Source organism: Panulirus ornatus, chromosome 29 (genome assembly GCF_036320965.1).
Source record: "Panulirus ornatus isolate Po-2019 chromosome 29, ASM3632096v1, whole genome shotgun sequence".
NCBI classification, from domain to species: domain Eukaryota; kingdom Metazoa; phylum Arthropoda; class Malacostraca; order Decapoda; family Palinuridae; genus Panulirus; species Panulirus ornatus.
The window spans coordinates 6,521,639-6,541,431 of record NC_092252.1 but is presented as its reverse complement, the minus strand read 5'-3'; the positions used below and the strand labels follow the sequence as shown (position 1 = coordinate 6,541,431).

Here is a 19,793-nt window from a genome sequence, read left to right as displayed (position 1 = left end):
CAGCTCCAGTGACTAGCACTGCATTATCTATGTTTGTTCATCCACTACTCGCGTAACGTATGAAGAATCTACTTGAGCATTTAGGCCTATACCGAGTCATACTGCGTAAACACTATATATGTGGTCTCGTACTTTTTGATATATGTAAATATCTATGGCGTATACAAAAGTGCACTGTTTTCTTAAACATATTACTGTAAGACTGTATGGAAGTATATTTCTATAATAATAATGGAGTGTTCACTATGGACGAGGTTCCTACTAACGCAGACACCAGTACGTCAAGCGAAGCTGACAACTGGCGAGAGAAAGGCACGGCATGACCCGTCTTTGCAGCAAGCCACCGTTCCCGTCATCCTTCACGGTAGTGTGGGTTCTTCATGAAATCCGAACATCCACCCTCGTTTACCTTCCTGTAGGTGTGTGCGTGTAATTACCTATTGGCACTGTATGGAGAGAGAGTTTTACACCCGTAGGGCCCCATCTCTTCAACATTCCTCATCTCTTGAGCATTCGTTATCATCATTCAACGTCTTAAATGTGTGTGTGTGTGTGTGTGTGTGTGTGTGTCATAGTAACCTCAGGGTACTTGAATTATACGTCTCACGAAGACCTACACATTTAATCACAAATTTTCAGGTGTTAACGACAACAGGAGTTGCACACTGGAAAGGATCTTCTTAGTGGCCAAAGCAGAGCAGGAGCGTGTTGTTACTGTCGCTACAAATTCGTCTTGCACAGAGCCTGTTAATCATAGTACGAAGTATAACTATTTTTTTTTATTTCTAATAATTCCAGCCATTAATTGCTAAAGCCTACCTAACTTCATTCGCTTTCTTGAGTAGTTCATAATTAGAAAAAAATCGGACATTATTAACATGTGAAAATAGTTTAAATTAATCTTGTATCCGTAAGTGTGGCGCTACCTCAACGACGAGGGAAACGACGAACTAGTATAGAAGAAATATGTAAATGTTTACAGTGAAAACAGCAGACTCCTGTGCCACAATGCCTGGGAACAAAGACGCGTCGATCGCATCATATGAACACCTGCTTTTACGGTCTGCTGTTATTCTTATCCTCATATTTCGAGATGGAACAAATCTACTACGAAGATCATTGCTTACGAGATAAAGGTGGGGGGTAGTAGAGAGCGAGCACAACGTGCAGGGTGAGACAATGTCACTAAGCTGATGGTGTGACCGAGATAAAATCATGGGAGCTGGAGAACTTGCCTCTCACAACTCTCCACATAAAACATAACTTTCTCAAAGCTCCCCAGCACCCATATGACCGCCTTCCTCACCACCACCGGCACGGGATGTGGGAAAGGCACACGGCACACCGCTACATGAACACACAAACATACATAACGGTGACACACAAGTTGTGTCTTCAAAATAAAAAAAAAAAAAGAGACTCAAGACCTAGACAGGCCAGGTCGAGGGAGGCCAAGAGCGGCCTTAAGACCCTCTCTGTGTATGCAATACTCGCTCATGGTCACCTGTGCTTGGAGTGTGCCAAGACAAAATCTTCCGAGGAGGAGGATCAATTATAGGTAACGCACGACAAGTGAGGATGCTGGGAATACCCCGTCCGTGGTGGTAGTGAGGATGAGGGAGTGACACGGCCGGAGACAGACGTGGGGGTGATGGGTGCATTATCCAAGCCAACGACGAACGATCACCGGCTTTGAGATCGTTATGGGCAGCTGAGCACGAATATCATTAACGAATTCCGTGGTTGGCCGCATCTCTACCCTGATATTCATTGACTCATTCCCAGGACCACATAATACACCTCACCGTCGGCTGGCCACACTGCGTCACTGGGTTTCCTAGACACCACTTCCTCTACATCCTAGACAGACCATTAAACATCCTACATGTACTAAACACTCGATACTAAACCAACGTCCAAGCATGACATCATATAACCAACATTCAAATTAGCATATAAAAATATATTCAATGTAACTGAAAATCAATTGTTCTCACACCTTACATTATTTTTCCGGTGGAAAGTCAAGCGAGTCGACATAATAATGTAATGGTAGTGTGTAGATTACTATGCTGAAGTGGCAGCTTACTTGGTGGTCCATGTATCAAACCAACCACTTCCCCAGCTTACAACAACATCAGCAAGTTCAATAATGAACTACTGTACGTACTTAACTTCCTAAATCTGTAATACCCATACTAATCGGAAAATGATCCACACAGGGAGACAGAAAATGATTCACATTTCTACAGCTGGTCTAAGAGAAGCCCTCATTTTAATATATTCATTAGATTATGTACAAAATGTTTCCAGAAAAAAAATATAGGTACTTGTGACCCATGAACAGCTTCCGTTACAGCCACATCTCTATCCCACATTCTGTCACGGGTGCCAACCCACGTCTCCACGTACCGCATTTAATGCAACTCACCAACAGGCAAGCCCAGCAGAGAGTGAAAACTATTTTCCCCGAGTGAAAATAACTGAAATAACAATACTAACTAGATGATCCTTCAAGATGTGTACATCAGCCATCCTCACACCAAGGAAGGAAAGCGAATCCTGGACCCGTCAGAAAAAAACATTTCTCGGCCAGAGGTAACCCTTCCTCAACGGCCATTTCCTCTTTACAATAATAATTAGTAGAAATTACGATTCGGATCTAATAGCTAACCAGAAAAGAAAAATCCCGTCGCCATTATCACCAGACTTTGAATTTCATTACTAATAACGTACAGCGACCAAAAATATCATAGACCTTTAAACCGTGTTCAAGCCATCGTCAGCAGTGTGGAACATCTCAAGACCAGCTAACCCTACACTGATGTTACCATCTTGAGTAAAGATAAAAAATATATACATGAAAGGGAGAAAGAAAAAACTCGGTGGGGCAGACGTGTCAATTCTTGGGGAGAAGATGGCTGTTTGACACGCGCGCACAACCCCACTTTCTAAGAAGCCCTTCATACTACGTGATGACGTCCGACACACGTGGGCCACGCTCCACCTCCTCCTCCTCATCTACACCGTATAACTCTACATAGAACGTATCACCAACTTCCGATTCAACATACATAACCTTTGTTCTTTATAATACGCAACCACAACTCGAAAAATGACCTTTGTTTAAAAATGTTGATTCCTGTTATTCCCTTAACAGTTTACCAGACTCCGCCTGCTTGTGGTAACACAGCGAATGACGACGTATACTCCGCGCTAAATAGGTCGGGGTAAAATATCTTTGAAGAACCTCTCATTAAGTGCGATCGACTGTAGCGCACTTAAAGCATATGTATGAAGGAACCTCTGGAGAAAGGGTCATTGAGGTTATACAAATACTACTACTACTACTACTACTACTACTAATAATAATAATAATAATAATAATAATAATAATCTTCACCTTTCATTTGTTACATTAACAGGTGTAAAAAGTTCCATATGAATCCCTATATGATTCAGTCCCTCTCACTGGATATGGATGGGGGCCCGTGTGTGTATAGAACGTACTTCCATGACGAATAAGTAGGAAATTACGGTTGATCACTCGGCAACACCATAACTAAGAGCAAGTTAGGTTGTGGGTATCATCAAAGTGCAACATAAGAATGAGTTCATCTCCCATCATAATATCATGTTGGTAAGGTTTTCACATGGTTACATTATGGTGAAACTTTCTTGTACGGCCGCGTTCTTGGTGGAACAGATCATACTCTGGCACACCACATCATATCTCACTCACAACCACCTACACATGTAACACAGTCAGCGTTAAGTAAATCTGTCAGGAGGGAGGTCGGAGGTGGTCTGTGGGGCCTATTGATCGCCAACGCTCAAACACCAACAAAACTTACCATCTGGATCAGCCGCCTGCCGATATCCTTTTCAATATCGGCATAAAATTTAAACATATCACCCGGGTACGACATGTCTCCATACAGCACCCTTACCAACATATTCTAACCCATGAATGATTCACAGTAATCATACCACCAGATGCTGGCTAGCTACGCATTATTCATCCGATCCGGAGATTCTTGGAAAGTCTTCAAGGATGACAATTGCATAGGATTCCAAATCTGAATCTTCCCTTTCACCGAGGCAGTACTTTTTCCTCGCCTGTCACCGTCACTGTTAAGATGCATTCACCTTCTCCTGCATCACACTTATTATACTAAAATTACCGTCTCTGACAGACTGATCCCTGGAGGCACTGGAGCGCTCCCTTACATAATGAGGGAAGCTCCTCACGCTAACGTCGTACCACCACCACCTGCCATGCATGGCGTGGCATACACTTGCAGCCAGGTCGGTCGTGTCGTGCTGATGGACACTGCCAGACACACGCCATGCTCGTCCACTAGCCCAACAATTCACCATCAAATCTTGGGGTAAGAATATATCGAAACCCGTTAAGAAAATACCGGTAACGTGCTTCAAAGCAAATAATGGAACACTTTTCGAACTAACAAGTTGATACCCCACACCTCTTAAATATACAATTAGAACAAATCCGATAAGATTCAGTGTGAAATACCATTCAGATAAACTCAATTCCTCAGAGATGACAGAATATGAGACTTCAACCATGACAAGTCGAGGAACGAACAACTCCGCAAACCGCGGATGCATGTGACAACATGGCCTGGCTCGCTACCAAGCATCTTTTCAGCTAATTTCATTCTTTTCAGACAAAAGGTACTACGGCCATTATGGGTACCTGTTTCCCATGACCTCTTCATTCTTCCCGTATGGCTGGCCTCTACCACCTATTTGTTGCCTCTAGTACCCCTGTCCTCCACGCCCTGCACATCACGTACCGTTATGGTCGTGCACTACAACTAGGCCTCGTCACCCCCAAGTAGAACGTCACAACTGTGACTGTGACGTGAAACATAAGTCAGTGGTCCCTGTCATCCGTGAGCTTGCTACCTCCTGCCTCGACGACCTACAACTGGCCAAACACTGTTCCCAAAACACCATTCCTTCTGATGTTCTACAATACGTTATGATGACACTGAAGCTTCCGTCGGTGAGAAATTAGCGTTGGTATCTATATACATCACTCATGGGTTCCCCAGAGTTCGAAACATGGAAGCCAGTCGACTCAGCTGTTCATCATTATCTCCTTGAGGATGATCAATAATAGGGTACCTACCTTAGGCTGGGGTGTAATTATATATTTGTAATTACCTCTTTGTATACTGTGAGATGGGGGGTGGGGGAGAGAAAGGTTTACACTCGTTAGGGTCCTAAACCTTGACTATCATCTACCATCATGATCTTTTTATATTTCTGTATGTAGTCCCAAACATTCACGTCTTCATTGTTCCTTTCATTCAACAATCTTACACTATATAGAAATACTTCACATCTTTTCAACAAGTTTCTTGCTTACTTTCAAATGCTTTGGTTGTTCTAAACCAACATCTTTCAACGAACAATACACTGTCTTCGCTAAAAAATGTTTTAAAAGTTAAAGGCTGTAATCATTTCACTCCCTTTTCTCGTCTACGGCTGGCAAGTTTCAGGCCTTTAGTCTTCCCTGTAACTCTGTTCTCTTAATTTTGGTACCATCTTTGTTGACCTACTCTGGAATTTCTCTATCTGCTCTTAATGCACGGACTTTGAGTCAATACTTCAGAACCTGGGCAAGGTTTTAAGCAATCGCATGTTGGCTCTAAAAGTTGACTGTTTTGAGGCCAACAAATACCGTTTTTTCGACATGAATTAAACCTAGTTCCCTGCACTAGGCCACCTAACATCTTCAAATCATGAAGTACCTCCAAGAGGAGGATCACAGCCTGGCTTTAAAGGACAACCGAGCCCACCTTCCAAACTGATGGAAAATTATTTGTAAACGCCAAATTAATTAATATCAAATTTCGTCCATAAGTGACTATAGAAGTTCGTAATAACTAAAATTCAAATCCACATAACTGCATGATGAAGAGCCACAATGTAATTTGAAGTAGACGAAAACATGTACGATAAAAAAAATTACAGTATATATCACAAAAAAATGACGCTTCATAATCCTAGGTTTCTTTGGAAAAGATGAGACCTCACAATACCAATGATTAATAGTCGTAGCTGGAAAGCCGGATCGATGTACATCATAACACTGTAGTGAGGTAGGTTGGCCGATCAACCACCCGTGTGAAACCTGAGCCCACAAGTTGAAGCATGGCGAGAGTACTGGCCAGCCGCTCTCCACGCTCATGTTCACTAACCCTAACCTTTATTACCAAGTAAATCACTGTAATGGCTTCAAATTGTTACGTGAGGGAAAGTTTAATATTTCATGGGAGCCATGTACAGGGTCCAGGCCCTACGGAAGTGAAAGAAGATTATCACGTTCCCAAGGAAGAAAATATCTGACAAGGGGAGACACTGGCAGCATGGAGATGTCAACACATCATGTGTAAACAATACATTGGTGGCCAATGGGACTGGCCGGTGAGGATGTGCGGCATCTTACCAACACACGTCACCATACATTCATTATATATGAAGCCAAGCCACAGCCCCCACGTGGCACGTACGGCGTACTCCTCCATCCTAAGTCCTTAACCCGACGAAATATCTCATCCGAGTCAGCAGTACATGATGCCCGACTACCTGCACTTTGGTGTCTTCTGAGCAAATCCTCGAGGCAGTGAAAAAGCATTCGCAATCTTCAAAAGGATTATTACTACTTCGTGATGAAACAGGGAAGGTCACACCTGCATGAATATATTACGTTTCAACTAGCTATCGTCTATGTGAGCATCACGTAATTTCGTGTTTACATTTTGCCAAAAAATGGGGACCTGATAACTCAATATTTTTCATTTTGCAGTATTATTTGTCATACTGGCCGAGAAAGACGAGAGAAAAAGCTGTGGTGGGGCCTGTGGGCTCATCCAGTTCAGGTCAGAGGGGAAGGGGCCCGATGGGTACGACGCTGGAGGAAAGGGGTTTTGTGAGCAGAGACCGTAACACAATATAAGAGAGAAGAACCCGACGCCAACGACAGTAGCGCGGGAGGCACGCACCCGCACCACACTTTTCCTGACCGTGATAGATACCACCCTCCCCTCCCCGTACCTCCTCATCATCGTCTCTGATGTTTTGCTTCGCCATAGGCTATCCGAATTCAGAATACAGTCGACTCATGAAAACAGGATAGTACAAAGTATATTCCAGACTTTAAAAACTGTGAAACTGACAAGTGTGTGGTGGAGCATAAGAGAGGCGGTGGAGACGAGATGTGACGTCGTTCTCAGCTTATAGTGACCTAAGACGACCCGGCCAGTATTCCCTCACTCAGCCCTACTACTGCTACACCCACGTACTTCACAGTGAGTCTCACTACCAACTTACAACTTCTCGATTCACACAGCAGATAAACTGTTAAACAATCACAAGGTATGAAGGTTAATGTTCTCAAAATACAGGATACTAAAATTAGCGACCAAGAATGACATCCATGTTACACTAACCTCTTAAGTTTAAACTTAAGTTTAAGGTCCTCACCTCCAACAAATTCCTCAATCTGCCAGGAAAAGTGGGTAAATCTAAAGCACAACCATTCCCTGTAACTTATTTCTCTTAATTCTCTGCAACCTTTGCTGCTCTCCTCTGGACCTTCTCTATCAACTCTGTGCTTTAGGTAACTAAACTTAAGCAGCATATTCTAGTTTTGGCCTTATAATGGATAAGATTAACTTGCTACACATTTCATTCTCTCTCAATATACTTGAAAGCTATTCTGATGCTTGCCAGAAGAAAGTCTGTCTACTTTACTATACTTAACATGGGGCTCTGGTGTTAGGTTAGGAATGGTGTCGACTCCTGAAGATTATTCTCTGCAATAAAATAACCATACTGGTGTCTTCTTTCACTCTGTCCCAATTCAAGTTATCTACCATGAACTACTAATCCATCAGGAATTGTACAAAAAAAAAATATCATTCATTACCACTGATTAGCATTCCCGACTTCACTGTATCACCGTCTGTCTATTTCTGTGTTTGTAGTGGCATCACATTTAGGCCTCACTCCTGCACTCTGTGCACTATGCTGAAACATTTGAATAACTTCTACACCTTATTATAATGAAATTAGAAGACGAAAATACTTCTAAAGTGATTTGTTGTTGTTGTTGTTATCATTGTATGAATATCTATGAATGAACCAGTGCTTCCAACAAGACAGAATGCACTGTACAAAACATTTCTTTACCAATGACATCATCAACGTGTGTAATATGCTCCCAGAACATGCTGTTTAGAGCAACATAATCAATATATTTAAACCTAGACTTGATCTTCACCTGTCACTCTCGATATCTAATAATTCTTTTAAACAATCATCATATCATAGTGGTATATCATGCAATCTTCTCAACCACTGATCTTGCTTAGACCATGATGCAGTAACATATCAACACTGATCAACCCATGTAGCCTGTTTTAAGGGAACAAAATTAGGAGTATTATAGACAAGGAGCTTGAAGTTTATCCTTATCGTTGTCTTCCTGCCAAAAAGTGAAGGGTGGATGTCCTTGATGGGACACGACACATTCATGTTCATTCTAATTTCTGACTTTCTACATAGATTTTCTTCAGGCATATTAGTCCTGCAAGGTATTCTTTTCCACCTGTTTCCCATCCAGCATGTTGCCAGAGGGAGTGGAGGGTGGACAGAGTGTCTTCTCTGTTACCCTTTCCTTCTACTGCTTTTAAGAGGATTGCACCTTTTTCAGCCGTACTAAGGTCTGACCACCTCATTTAGACCTTGGTTCTGTGTATAAATATGTAACTATGTAACTTGGCATACTTCTAAAACAACTTGAAAATGTGAATTTTTAGTTAGAAAGTAAAACCCGGTGAGATGTTAGGGGGTGACAATACATTCATCATTATAATGTGTAGGAGCAGGAAATCTGTTATACTTTGGAAATTTATGCCATCCTATAGGTATCACCCATTTGTCTTCTTCCCCCTACCCCCCCCCCCAATTATATAATTCGTTGTTTTAAAGAAATATTAGTGCCTTATATTGCAAATGTATGGTTCTGCCTTGATAAAAAAAAGTACAAAATATCAATTTACCATTTTCATATTTCACTGGAGAATTCGCACTTCAGGAATGCAGCTGGAAATCAACTGCATAGCCAAAGGTTAAGACCAAGTCAAGACAAAAGTTATTTAATGCTTGATGGGTCATTTTAGTGTGCATATGTTTTGTCATGTGCAAAAGCTGAGTGTAAAGGGAGTGAGGAACAAAAACAATTTTAGAACAAACCTTACATTATCAAACTTCAAAAACTAATACAAGCAATTTCAAATTCATACATATTATCTTGTTAGGGGATACAAAGAACATTTAAGATGTAAGGGAAAGACTTCCAGCCTCCTGACTCCCATCCCTCTTAGGTATCGTTTATGATAGGCAAGAGATCTGTGGCTAGTATTCTTTTCTTCCTAGGTTAAAAGACTGATTTTAATGACTATTATTTTTCAGATGTGCAAGCAATCATACTGGACTCTATCAATATCATGGATGGCAGCATGTACAGTAGTCAGCTTAATCATGGAGACAAAGGTACATGCCCTGGTAAAGATGGATCCTGCATCAAATAAAGGTCTAGTCGCAACGGGTATTCCAACAGCAACAGCCTATGACTCTTCATTACCTACCCTCCTGGCACTAACCCACGCTGATCCTCAAGACCGCAGTATCACTGCTGATCCAAAAGTTACCAACACTGGGTTAAGATCAGTGGGCTGGGCTGGAGTAGGTGACATTCCTAATAATCTTTGGCAACCATCTTCACTAAGCCTCCCAAAGTGGGTGCCAGATTATCAGCCAGTAAAAGAGAAACACTGGGATGCAATTAAACAGGCTCTAAATAGTGCCAATGCGCAAAATTCAAAATCCAAGGATTACCATAAACAAGCAACTGCAAACCCAGCAATTCTAACCTCACCTCTTCCTGGTACATCAAATAATGAGTGGTTACCAACTAACATTTCATCTCTAGAGATCCTCTTACATAACACTGCACTTCATATCAAGCCTATGGCTAATGAAACTAAACTAATGGAAGACTTCACTGAAAGATATGACTCAAATTACAATACACCCACCATTCAAAGCTGGAAAGCATTCCCAGATGAATCACATGATAGCTTGTTAGCACCTACATTTCTTAATCCACTTGAGGTGTATCTGCCAGACCATGTGCGTTACGCAAGTCAGCAAATTCACCAGCCTAGGAAAACTCAAAATCAAAAGATAATCAAAGTTCCTCATGAAGAAAGTCGTCACTACTATTCTCAACCTTCCTACACATCAATTTCAAGAAAGCCAAGGCCTCCTAACTATATTCCTTGGCCAAATGTTCGTCAAGACACTATGCCTGACCATATCTCGCATGTGAAATCTGTACCATTACCACAGTCACAGGAACCACCAGTAAGTACCAATCTTTTTGGAAAAAATCATAGGATACAAAATCCATTAATGAATTCAAAGGTATTTCTCCCTCAAGCCAATCATACTAAACAAGTTCCCCAATCTATAGAATACTCCAATGAAAGTGATCTGCTAGGACTCAACAAACCTATGTCACATACAGCCCCAGTTAACCAAAAATATAAACAATGGCCTCACACAAACGAAGGTAATTCTCAACCACAATTCCAACAAAGTAGCAACACTGAAAAATCAGATTTTAATGGAAAAAAACCTTTAAATTCTTCTTATGATGAATTTATCAAACACATTTCTCAAATCTCCGAAGCTCAAGTGGGTACAAGTAGTTCATTAAGGAATGCTAAATATAGCTTACCAGTAACAATTATGAGAGATTCCAAAATGAAACCAAGTACAGATTCCGTGAAACAATCTCCCGAATTGCATCATGACCAAAGAGCCAGTAATCATCAGGAATTGCAAAATAAACAAAAGGCCATGATTCAGGGGGCCCTTCTACCACTGGAGGCAATGGTCTCTTTACCTGAAAATCAAGATTTCAGGGAGAAACAAGAGGCAAATGTTTACACCCAACCATGGCTGCATGCTTTAGTACAAAATGATCTCAAGAACTGGGGTTTTCCTTATGATAAGGAGGCACTCCAACACCTTCCATCTGGCTACCATCACTCACAACTGCCTCCATCTAGAAAACACAAGATAGATAACGATGACTTTCACAACAATTTATCTGAAAAAGTAAACAATAAGAAATCTATTCATACATCCCTCTCTCCTAAAGTAAATGCATATCACTTGGCTGTAGTTGAAGCACCATATAAACCAAACAATGTGCCATTACCCATCAGAAATGTTCATGTGATTGCACCCACACCTGATAATGTACCACCTATGCCCCTATTCCGACCAGCGGAGACACAATCAATTCAATTTCCTCCTTATGTGGTAAATGGACCACTCTCTCGTACTCCAGGCCACACTAAGGAAAACCCAATGCTAGTTATACCGCATCCAGCTCGAGAATTTGACCCTCATGAACGTAGCTCTAATCTTTATCCCGTCATGGTACCTCTGAAGCAAGCTTCACAGAGACAGGATATCAATCCTCTTCACATGATCATGCAGCCTATTCGTGAAATCTTCAATCTAAGGAATCCTTCAGATAATTCCCGTGACAAGAAACCCCTTCCACCAAAACAAATTGTCCAAAAACAACGCTTTGGACCTTTAATGCAACTTTCACCACCACCAGAAGCTCCAAAAAGAAACAAGTCTCAATCTGAGTCACCAATTCATATAGAGTTTCCTGGGTTTGGTCCTCCAAAAGGTGAGGATGTAGTAACAATGCCAAATGATTCAGAGCAAAAACCCATTACACTCCAAGTTACCCAATCCCCATTTCCTTCTCAACATTCACACCTCCAAAATGCACAAAAAGAGTCTACATCCTCTGGGGAACCACAAGCACAATCCATTGTCTCAACAGTTCCCCAAAACCAGTCCTTTAATCTTGGTAAACTAAATGAACAGGACGCAACAACAACAGCAGCTCCTCATGTACCACAAGATGATCTTCAACAATCTTTACAAAAACAATCAACCAATTCTAAACCTCCCAGGCAGATTCAAAACGAAAATACCAAACATTCATCAAATACACATGAACAGTTCCATCCAGATCAACTTTCAAATGATGAAGTGTTGCCACCAGTAGAAAACAGTGCTACCATTACGCAACCAACACCTACTAATGGTCCCGTATTCATCCCATGGCCTAACATACAAACTTCCAACACTGCTGCTCCATTCACAGCTCATGATACATCAAGTGTCAATGTGTCTTTGCCACAAGTTCAAACACCTTCCCAGCAAAATTCTCCTTTCTTTAATCGACCTTCTAATATACGTCCTTTCCGATTCCCTTCCTTTCCAAGCATGGACTTTCTAAATCCCTTCACTCTGTTCCGAGGTCGTGAGAATCCACAAAGAAAAAACACTTTCCCATTTTTCCCTTCATTTTTCTCTGAAGCAGATAATGAACCCAGCCATTCAATGACTGAAACCAAATATGAAACTCCACCATCCTGGCCAAACACCAAAACACAAGATTCAGGCCACAATCAGCAGTCAAATTCAGCTTCTAATTTTGAAACTAACAATATTTCTAATATTAATTTTCTGGGGAAAATTACAAGTTCAACTGAAAAAAACAATGCAACTTTTAATTTCATGCCTCACTTGGAACCCATCTTTAAAAATGCTGACAAACAGCCAGCACTTGAAAATAATCCCACAACAACCCACTTTAACTCGAAACCTTCCAATCAATCTTCTTCCGGTATTCACCCCACTGCTTACAGTACACCTGAAATACAACATTCAGCTAACACACGGCAACCATCAAACATTTATCCACTCAATCAAAATGATCCTAACATTCAATCCTTCTTCAATCCATATTCACTCTCATCTCCAATGGATCAAATGCACAACAGTCACTACAAACACCCAGCAGATATGACAATGCCACATTATTTTTCAGAAACTGAACCTCAACACTCTTTTGAAAGTTTCCAAGAAAGCAAAGTTAACAAATCCCCACCTAAAAATCTTAAAAATAGTTACTTAGAAAACATTTATCCCATATCCAAGGATTTTGCACATTCCTCATATGCAGCAGCACCAAGGAACCAAGTTGCAAAAATTAATCCTCTACCAAATCGTGCACATCCAACTTCACCTGAATCACAGTTAAACCAGAATGAGAATCTAGGACTAGAGCTGATAAGATTTACAATTGATGATGTAATCAGTGTTCCTAACTTAGACATTCACACTGATCAAATACCTAAAATTACACATTCTTCAACTACTACAGAATCACACAAACTTATAGCTGAAGATGATATGGATTCATCACCATCTGAAAAAATGGTGAAAGTAACAGAGTTTGTGGTACAACAACCTAATATACCAAATACACTCAATCACAGAATTATGCCTAATTCAACTGCAACTATTCTTTCACCAACAAAATTAACAAAGTTACCTAATGTCCTTCAGAGAGCATCAACTATGTCAGAGCCCAGTACACCACAAATGGAATCAACTAACCAACCATATACTCAACTGAATATTTCAAATCAAACTCCTAAAATCCTCCTAAATAACACACATCTCTCTAATTCATTATCAAATTCAACAGCAACATACAAACCCTCCACAAATCATACTACAAATACAAACAGACTCTCATTCTTTCCTAACAACTGGGGGATCACACACCCACAGTCAAATAATACTAGAGCAGATAAAACAAATAATACCACAAGCAGTAATCTTTCCTCTGCAGGGTCATCAAGGGTTACAATCATTGAAGCAACACCTATGCCAAAGATTGGAGAAATCTTCCCAACACTAAAGCCCTTCAGGCCCTTCAGGAAGTTTACTTCACAATTTCCACCCCTTACTACAATAACCCATACAACAGCTGCTAGCATTATGCCATCTACCTTTACCCCTATTACTCCCAAAGCAGAAAAGTTTGATAAAGATTTAGTAACACAAATGCAAACAACATCAACAACTCCAAAGATAAGAAGTGCAACACGTCCTCTACCTCCAAACTTCACAAAGGTTAGAAAAAGCCTAGAAATACTGATGCCAGGAAGGTGGAATCATCGAACAATCAGCAAACCACCACAAATAGAATCAGATTCTCTTACAAAAAATACAAACATAAGTAACAGCAAGGGACTTACAACTACACACAATCAGTTTAAACTACGATACATAGCACCTCCAAGAAAAGTCCACATGAACAGACCAACCCCAAAACCTAACCTTATAACAAGGAACACTTCATATATTTCAACAGCAACACCTATCACTGCATCTAATGGGACACTACAAAGTGATCCCTTTATTTTTCCAACAACAGCCCATGTAAACATAACTACAGAGCTACCAACCACAACTTCAAGTATGAAGGCTAAAAATGTAGAGCTTATGAGAAATCCTTCTGCAAATATGAAAGGTAATATACACGAAAATGAGAAAGAAAAGGAGGATGGTGTTGAAGAAACACTTACCAGGACTCCACAATACCTTGAGACTACAACACAAACGACTTACTCCACACCAGAAACAAATGGACCCTCTCAATCAGGTAGTACTTCACGATACAATTCCATTCAACGTTTGCGTAACTTTATGGCTAACAAAAGGAGAAACAGAACACATTCAACATCAAAAACAGCTGTTTTACCTACAAACAGCACACTGTTGATGCCACTGCAAATCAAAACATTCAAACCCACTGTTTCAGCATCTGCCCAACCAAGAATAACATCTCCCAAAAGACACAATGTCAGGTTGCCTCCTGCAAACAGAAAAACCACTCCCTTAACAACAAAACCAACAACAGCACCAATCACCACAACTACAACTAAGTTATCTTTACATGTCCTAAAAATAACCACACCTCAATCAACTGTTGGCTTAATGGATAATGACCATAAACACACTAGCAGTGGATCCTCTACACATGAGTGGGAACTTCTTCAGAACCATCCTGAGTTGCTTGAATTTCACAACTGGGAATCCAGTCGTCTAGATGCTACTAAAAACATCAATAACACACAGTATTCTCCAGAGGATCAAGAACACAGTCATGAAGGCAGTTAGATTCTTCTGCCTGGAGCTTCTAACCAGCCTCCAGTGATTGAGTAAACATTCTGGCAAGTAACCAGAGATCATACATCATACAAGTCAGGTGAACTGAAACTTCTGCCAGCAGTCCAGTTGCCCTCTCACCTCAGTATTCTTCTGCAGCCAAAAGCACACTGGGAAGATACCACATTACTCCTAGTCTTTTTCTGATAGTAGATTAAGATTAGATTCAGTCTATACATAAAAAAGATACTTTAGTGTAGCAGCATGAGAGGCAAACAAACAATGACATCACCTGCACACACCTAATCTATATATGTCATGTATAATGTACAAAACAATGTATGGAAAATTCAAATTAACTTATTAAACGCTTTTCTGTGACTATCTATACTGAATCTGAGCTAACTTGATTACTCCTCAGAGGACTGATGCAGGAATCAACATTCTTAAGTCCTTATCCCTGACAAGAAGTCTGGGCCAAGGAAAGAATCACTACAGCTATATCCTCTTATCCCTAAATATAAGGGATCCTTATGAATTTTGAAATCATGCATACATTTCTTTTCATTTTATACTTTGATATGTTTCACATATCACCCATGCATTACAAAGTTTCTCATAAATGGTTTGTTAGACAAGCTTAAATACTGTTAAATACTTAGCTTACAGTTTTGTTAAGAAGGATTTAACTGAATCAGAGAAGCGGCAATGAGTTCACTGGTTATAGAGACTCTACCGCTATGGCCAGCTCCTCAAGAAAGTTCCAGTTGGGAGAAGGTATCAGAGATATATAGGATATAGAGAGATGACGTAGATAGATATGTAGGTAACATGTTGGAGGATGAAGTGAAAATCATTACTTGCAAATACTTTCAATAAACTATCCTAGTTGTACATATCCTCACAAAAAGTACATTTGATGGAAGTGCAAAATATCATTTGAAAAAAATCTCTCAACATTAATCATAAATAAACATTAAATCCATTCCCAATACTGAGGAATGGATCAAGTTTATAAACCCTCTCATATCACTCATCACATCATCAGCCCATGGCCAATGAGTCTATAATAAAAGTGAACTTTAGCACTTATATAAGCACTTTTTACTTTTTCACTTTGTACAATGAACTGATTTAAGTGAGGCACCAAAGGTTTATCTTGCAAAGGAGTGATGTTGGTGGAAAGGGACAATTAAAAGTCTGACTGTGGACAGCAATGCTCTATTTGGGCATCAACTAACATATAGTGAAATTATGGAAATTGTTCTGAGTCCTGAGCTACATAAAAAAAAGAATTATCTCATCCCTGAATCATTCTATGGACTCCCATAACTTTAGAGCTGCACTGTAATCAATAGCAGGGAAATGAAGGACTTATTTAGAGTAAGAAGTTCCTCAACGAAACTAAACTCCTTTTCATCCACTGACAAAACCGCATGAGAGTGGTATTCACTTCAAAAATAGTGAGGGTCATTTGGGGTAACAAAATTTTGATTGGGCTAAGAAGGTTTGGTGAAAATATATATATTTGGAATCGCTGCACTAAAAGATATCTTAGTACCTGAAAGAATTACATCAAATCTCAATTTTCCCAACATCTTTGATTCCTAAATGCAATCTCTCGTATTCATATTTTTCCCCCTCGAGTCACAGAAGAGACAAGAGTGGGCCATAGGTGGCCCACAGGCTGCACAGTGAACACCATTACTGTACAACCCTTGGGTTGAGTCCAGCAACACAAGGGGAAAAAAAAGTGGAGGTAATTTTAAACAAGAAAAATTATCAAGTGACAAATACAAGAGTCTAAGAGCGGAATTTATCTATGGTTTGAAACCAAGATTCTTTTCTTCTTTTTGAACAACTCAATATGACAGTTTATAGAATAAAAGAAATACTAATCTGTGAAAAAGACAAGAACATGAAATAACTGAAATCCGAGGATATTTTTTAGGAGTATACAGCATGCCCAGAAATCTTTTCCCTAGCAAATCTCTTACCTTCAATTTCATCCATCCAATACATCCATAACATTCACTCAGATGGTTTTCCTATCCCAACATTATGCAAATAGCCAGAATTCATCCAAATCTCACTTTCCTGCAGCAGACTGACTGTACTCCAGTAAGTAGAAAAAATCTATAATTTTTTGAAAAAAAAAAAATATGACCAGTTTTTGCAGTGTGGTCACAAGAAATTACTGTTTATGTTGTAAACAGTATGTATATTAGTAGATATTCAAATGTATTGTAAAACAAAACTCTACATAAGTGTCAATGTAACTTAGGGTACATAATAAGTATGTATAGAAGAGTACATACTAAAGTATGTAAATGAATTCTGCTACAGTAAGTACCTCCACCACAATGGCCATCTCCACCATTACTTCTATAACCATAAGCATTACAGTAATGCAGAGATACTGTACTCATGTCCAATTTACAAGAGCTCTGGTATAAGTACATTACAGCTTCTGGCAAAAAGAAAAAAAAAAAAATCACAGAATTGGACTGCTTTAGTACTGTACATACCAGTCAGTACAAGCACATTCATAGGTAGCATACATACAGAACTATCAATTGAGTGTCTGACCCTTGTGGCAATTTCAGACTATCATCTGATACATTGGATTACATGTCTGATATACCAAAAGAAGGTTTGATATTACAAACCATTGGATATATCGGAAAAATAGTTATATCAGGCAGGGTTTTTCCCTAGTCAGTCCAATGTAGCAATGGCATGCTGTATAGTCAAGAGTTCTGCAGATGACAAATGAATATGTAAAACAAAAGGAACAGAAGTAGTCCAAGAAAAATTGCAAAAAGACCTCAACCTGATTTATAAACTGATGTAAGAGAACCTGATGGGCTTTAAGAAAGACAAATTTAGGTAGACAAGTGCTGTCAATGGACAGAACCAGGGAATGTTAAGTGTTCACAGTAAACCATGGAAAGGTCTGTGAACCTGGTTGTGGACAAGGAATTGCAGTTTTAGTACATAACATGAGAGCTGAAAAATGGATGTGAGCTGATGTGGCCTTTCTTTGTCTGTTCCTGGCAATACCTCGCTAATGCAGGAAATGGCAATCATGTATGAAAAAAGGGAAAAAAAAAATAAGGATATGAATAAAAAGATACTGACAACTACTTATGCAGGCCCATTAAGGAAAGACATGAAAAGTGGAAATATGTCAAAGATCTAGGTATCATCACAAATGACAAACTTGAATTCAAGTAGCACTGTTATAAGATAACATTACCAAGCCAAATAATGATGGTATGATAATGAGAAGCTTCATAACAAGGGACAGAAAGCTAAAGATGGAATGGTGTATGCATAAGAAGCAAAATTGAATATTGCAGCTTCAACTGTTCACCAGTTAAACTATCAACAAACAAGATTGAGTGAATTCTGAAGCACTTTACAAGCAAGACTGAGGGTTTGGAGCACATGCACTATCATTAGACTGGAAGAAAGAACTTGAACTCTAGAGTCCAAAAAGAAGAAGGGTAAGATACATGGTATGTATGTGCCTGGCACAAAATTGAAAGTATAAAAAAGAGTACAGGATCTGAAAGCATCTAAACAAGGAAGAATCAAAACTAAGTCTGCAAATATACCTGGAAATATCCTAATAAGATGTCAAACAAAAATGTACAAGATTCCAGGAAAATATTTGAAAGGATATTCAGTGTAACACCAGGAGAAACTAGAAAAACACTTGGGATAACGAATAAAATACATGAAAGAAAATTTCATACATCATTGAGGTTAGTTCTAGATGAAGCTAGGACTTACAACTATAGACTGTGCATGGCAGTGGAAACACCATTAATAATCAAGTACGACATGCATTGACCACAGTGCACTAACCTTGCCTTTTTAAAGGTATAATCTCATCTTACTTGAAGCATATTAATCATACCCATATAACCTGTTTTTTCTGCACCATACTACCTAATCATGGACGCCCATGTGTTGCAATGTGTTCTTACAGCACACATTCTCAAGTACAAACCTAATGTATGCCATTACCACTGTCATTTCAACTTGGTCACATACCTTTTCAGAAATCCTATCCTATTTGCCACCTAACTGTTCATGTCACCCAACAAAATGAGCTTCTCACCTAAATCCAATCCCTCATCTGTAACTATTCAAGTTCACTCTAGTGAGTCCCCTTAAACTACTTTTCTATTTTCTAGATAATTATGCAGCAATGCAACTGTCACTTATTTTCTAAGATAAATGGAAAGCCAAAAGATATAAATTAAATTAAGTAGAGAGTGAGGATGAAATAATGTGAAAGCACTTAAGTTAATGAATTAAAATGTTCCATATAGCTGTATGGTACTGCAAAAAATGGTTTGTGAGAAAATAACATTAGCATACTGGAATGAAGTTTCATGACAATTGGTTAAAAAGGAAAACGGCAACTGAAAAGCTGAATCTTCCACAAAATATGAATGAATGTCAGTCTTTACACTAGTTAGATTTGACATCCTGAAAGATAATCAATAGTGCCTTTGTTTTCATATCAATATGCATCAGCAGCCACTCAGAAGCCTTTATTCTACTGAGCATAGAAGAAAATCTTTTTCTTTCACCATGAACTGACAAAGAAATGGCCTCTT

General features: G+C 39.5%; 2 protein-coding genes across 15 annotated transcripts in view; one reads left to right on the top strand and one right to left on the bottom strand.

The window, feature by feature from the left end:
* The window catches only part of Osbp (oxysterol binding protein), a 214,538-nt gene that overhangs the window by 10,016 nt on the left and 184,729 nt on the right, over window positions 1–19,793 (bottom strand). The gene's annotated exons all lie outside the window — the stretch shown is intronic.
* Window positions 5,057–16,463, top strand: LOC139758049 (uncharacterized). Its single transcript, XM_071679087.1, has 2 exons — window positions 5,057–7,343; window positions 9,511–16,463. Exon 2 carries the CDS (start codon window positions 9,511–9,513, stop codon window positions 15,169–15,171), a length of 5,661 nt encoding a protein of 1,886 aa, XP_071535188.1. The 5' UTR covers window positions 5,057–7,343; the 3' UTR covers window positions 15,172–16,463.

What these genes read in the sequence shown, in the direction of transcription:
- LOC139758049 (XM_071679087.1), top strand. Translation starts at nt 9,511, where the DNA reads ATGTGCAAGCAATCATACTGGACTCTATCAATATCATGGATGGCAGCA.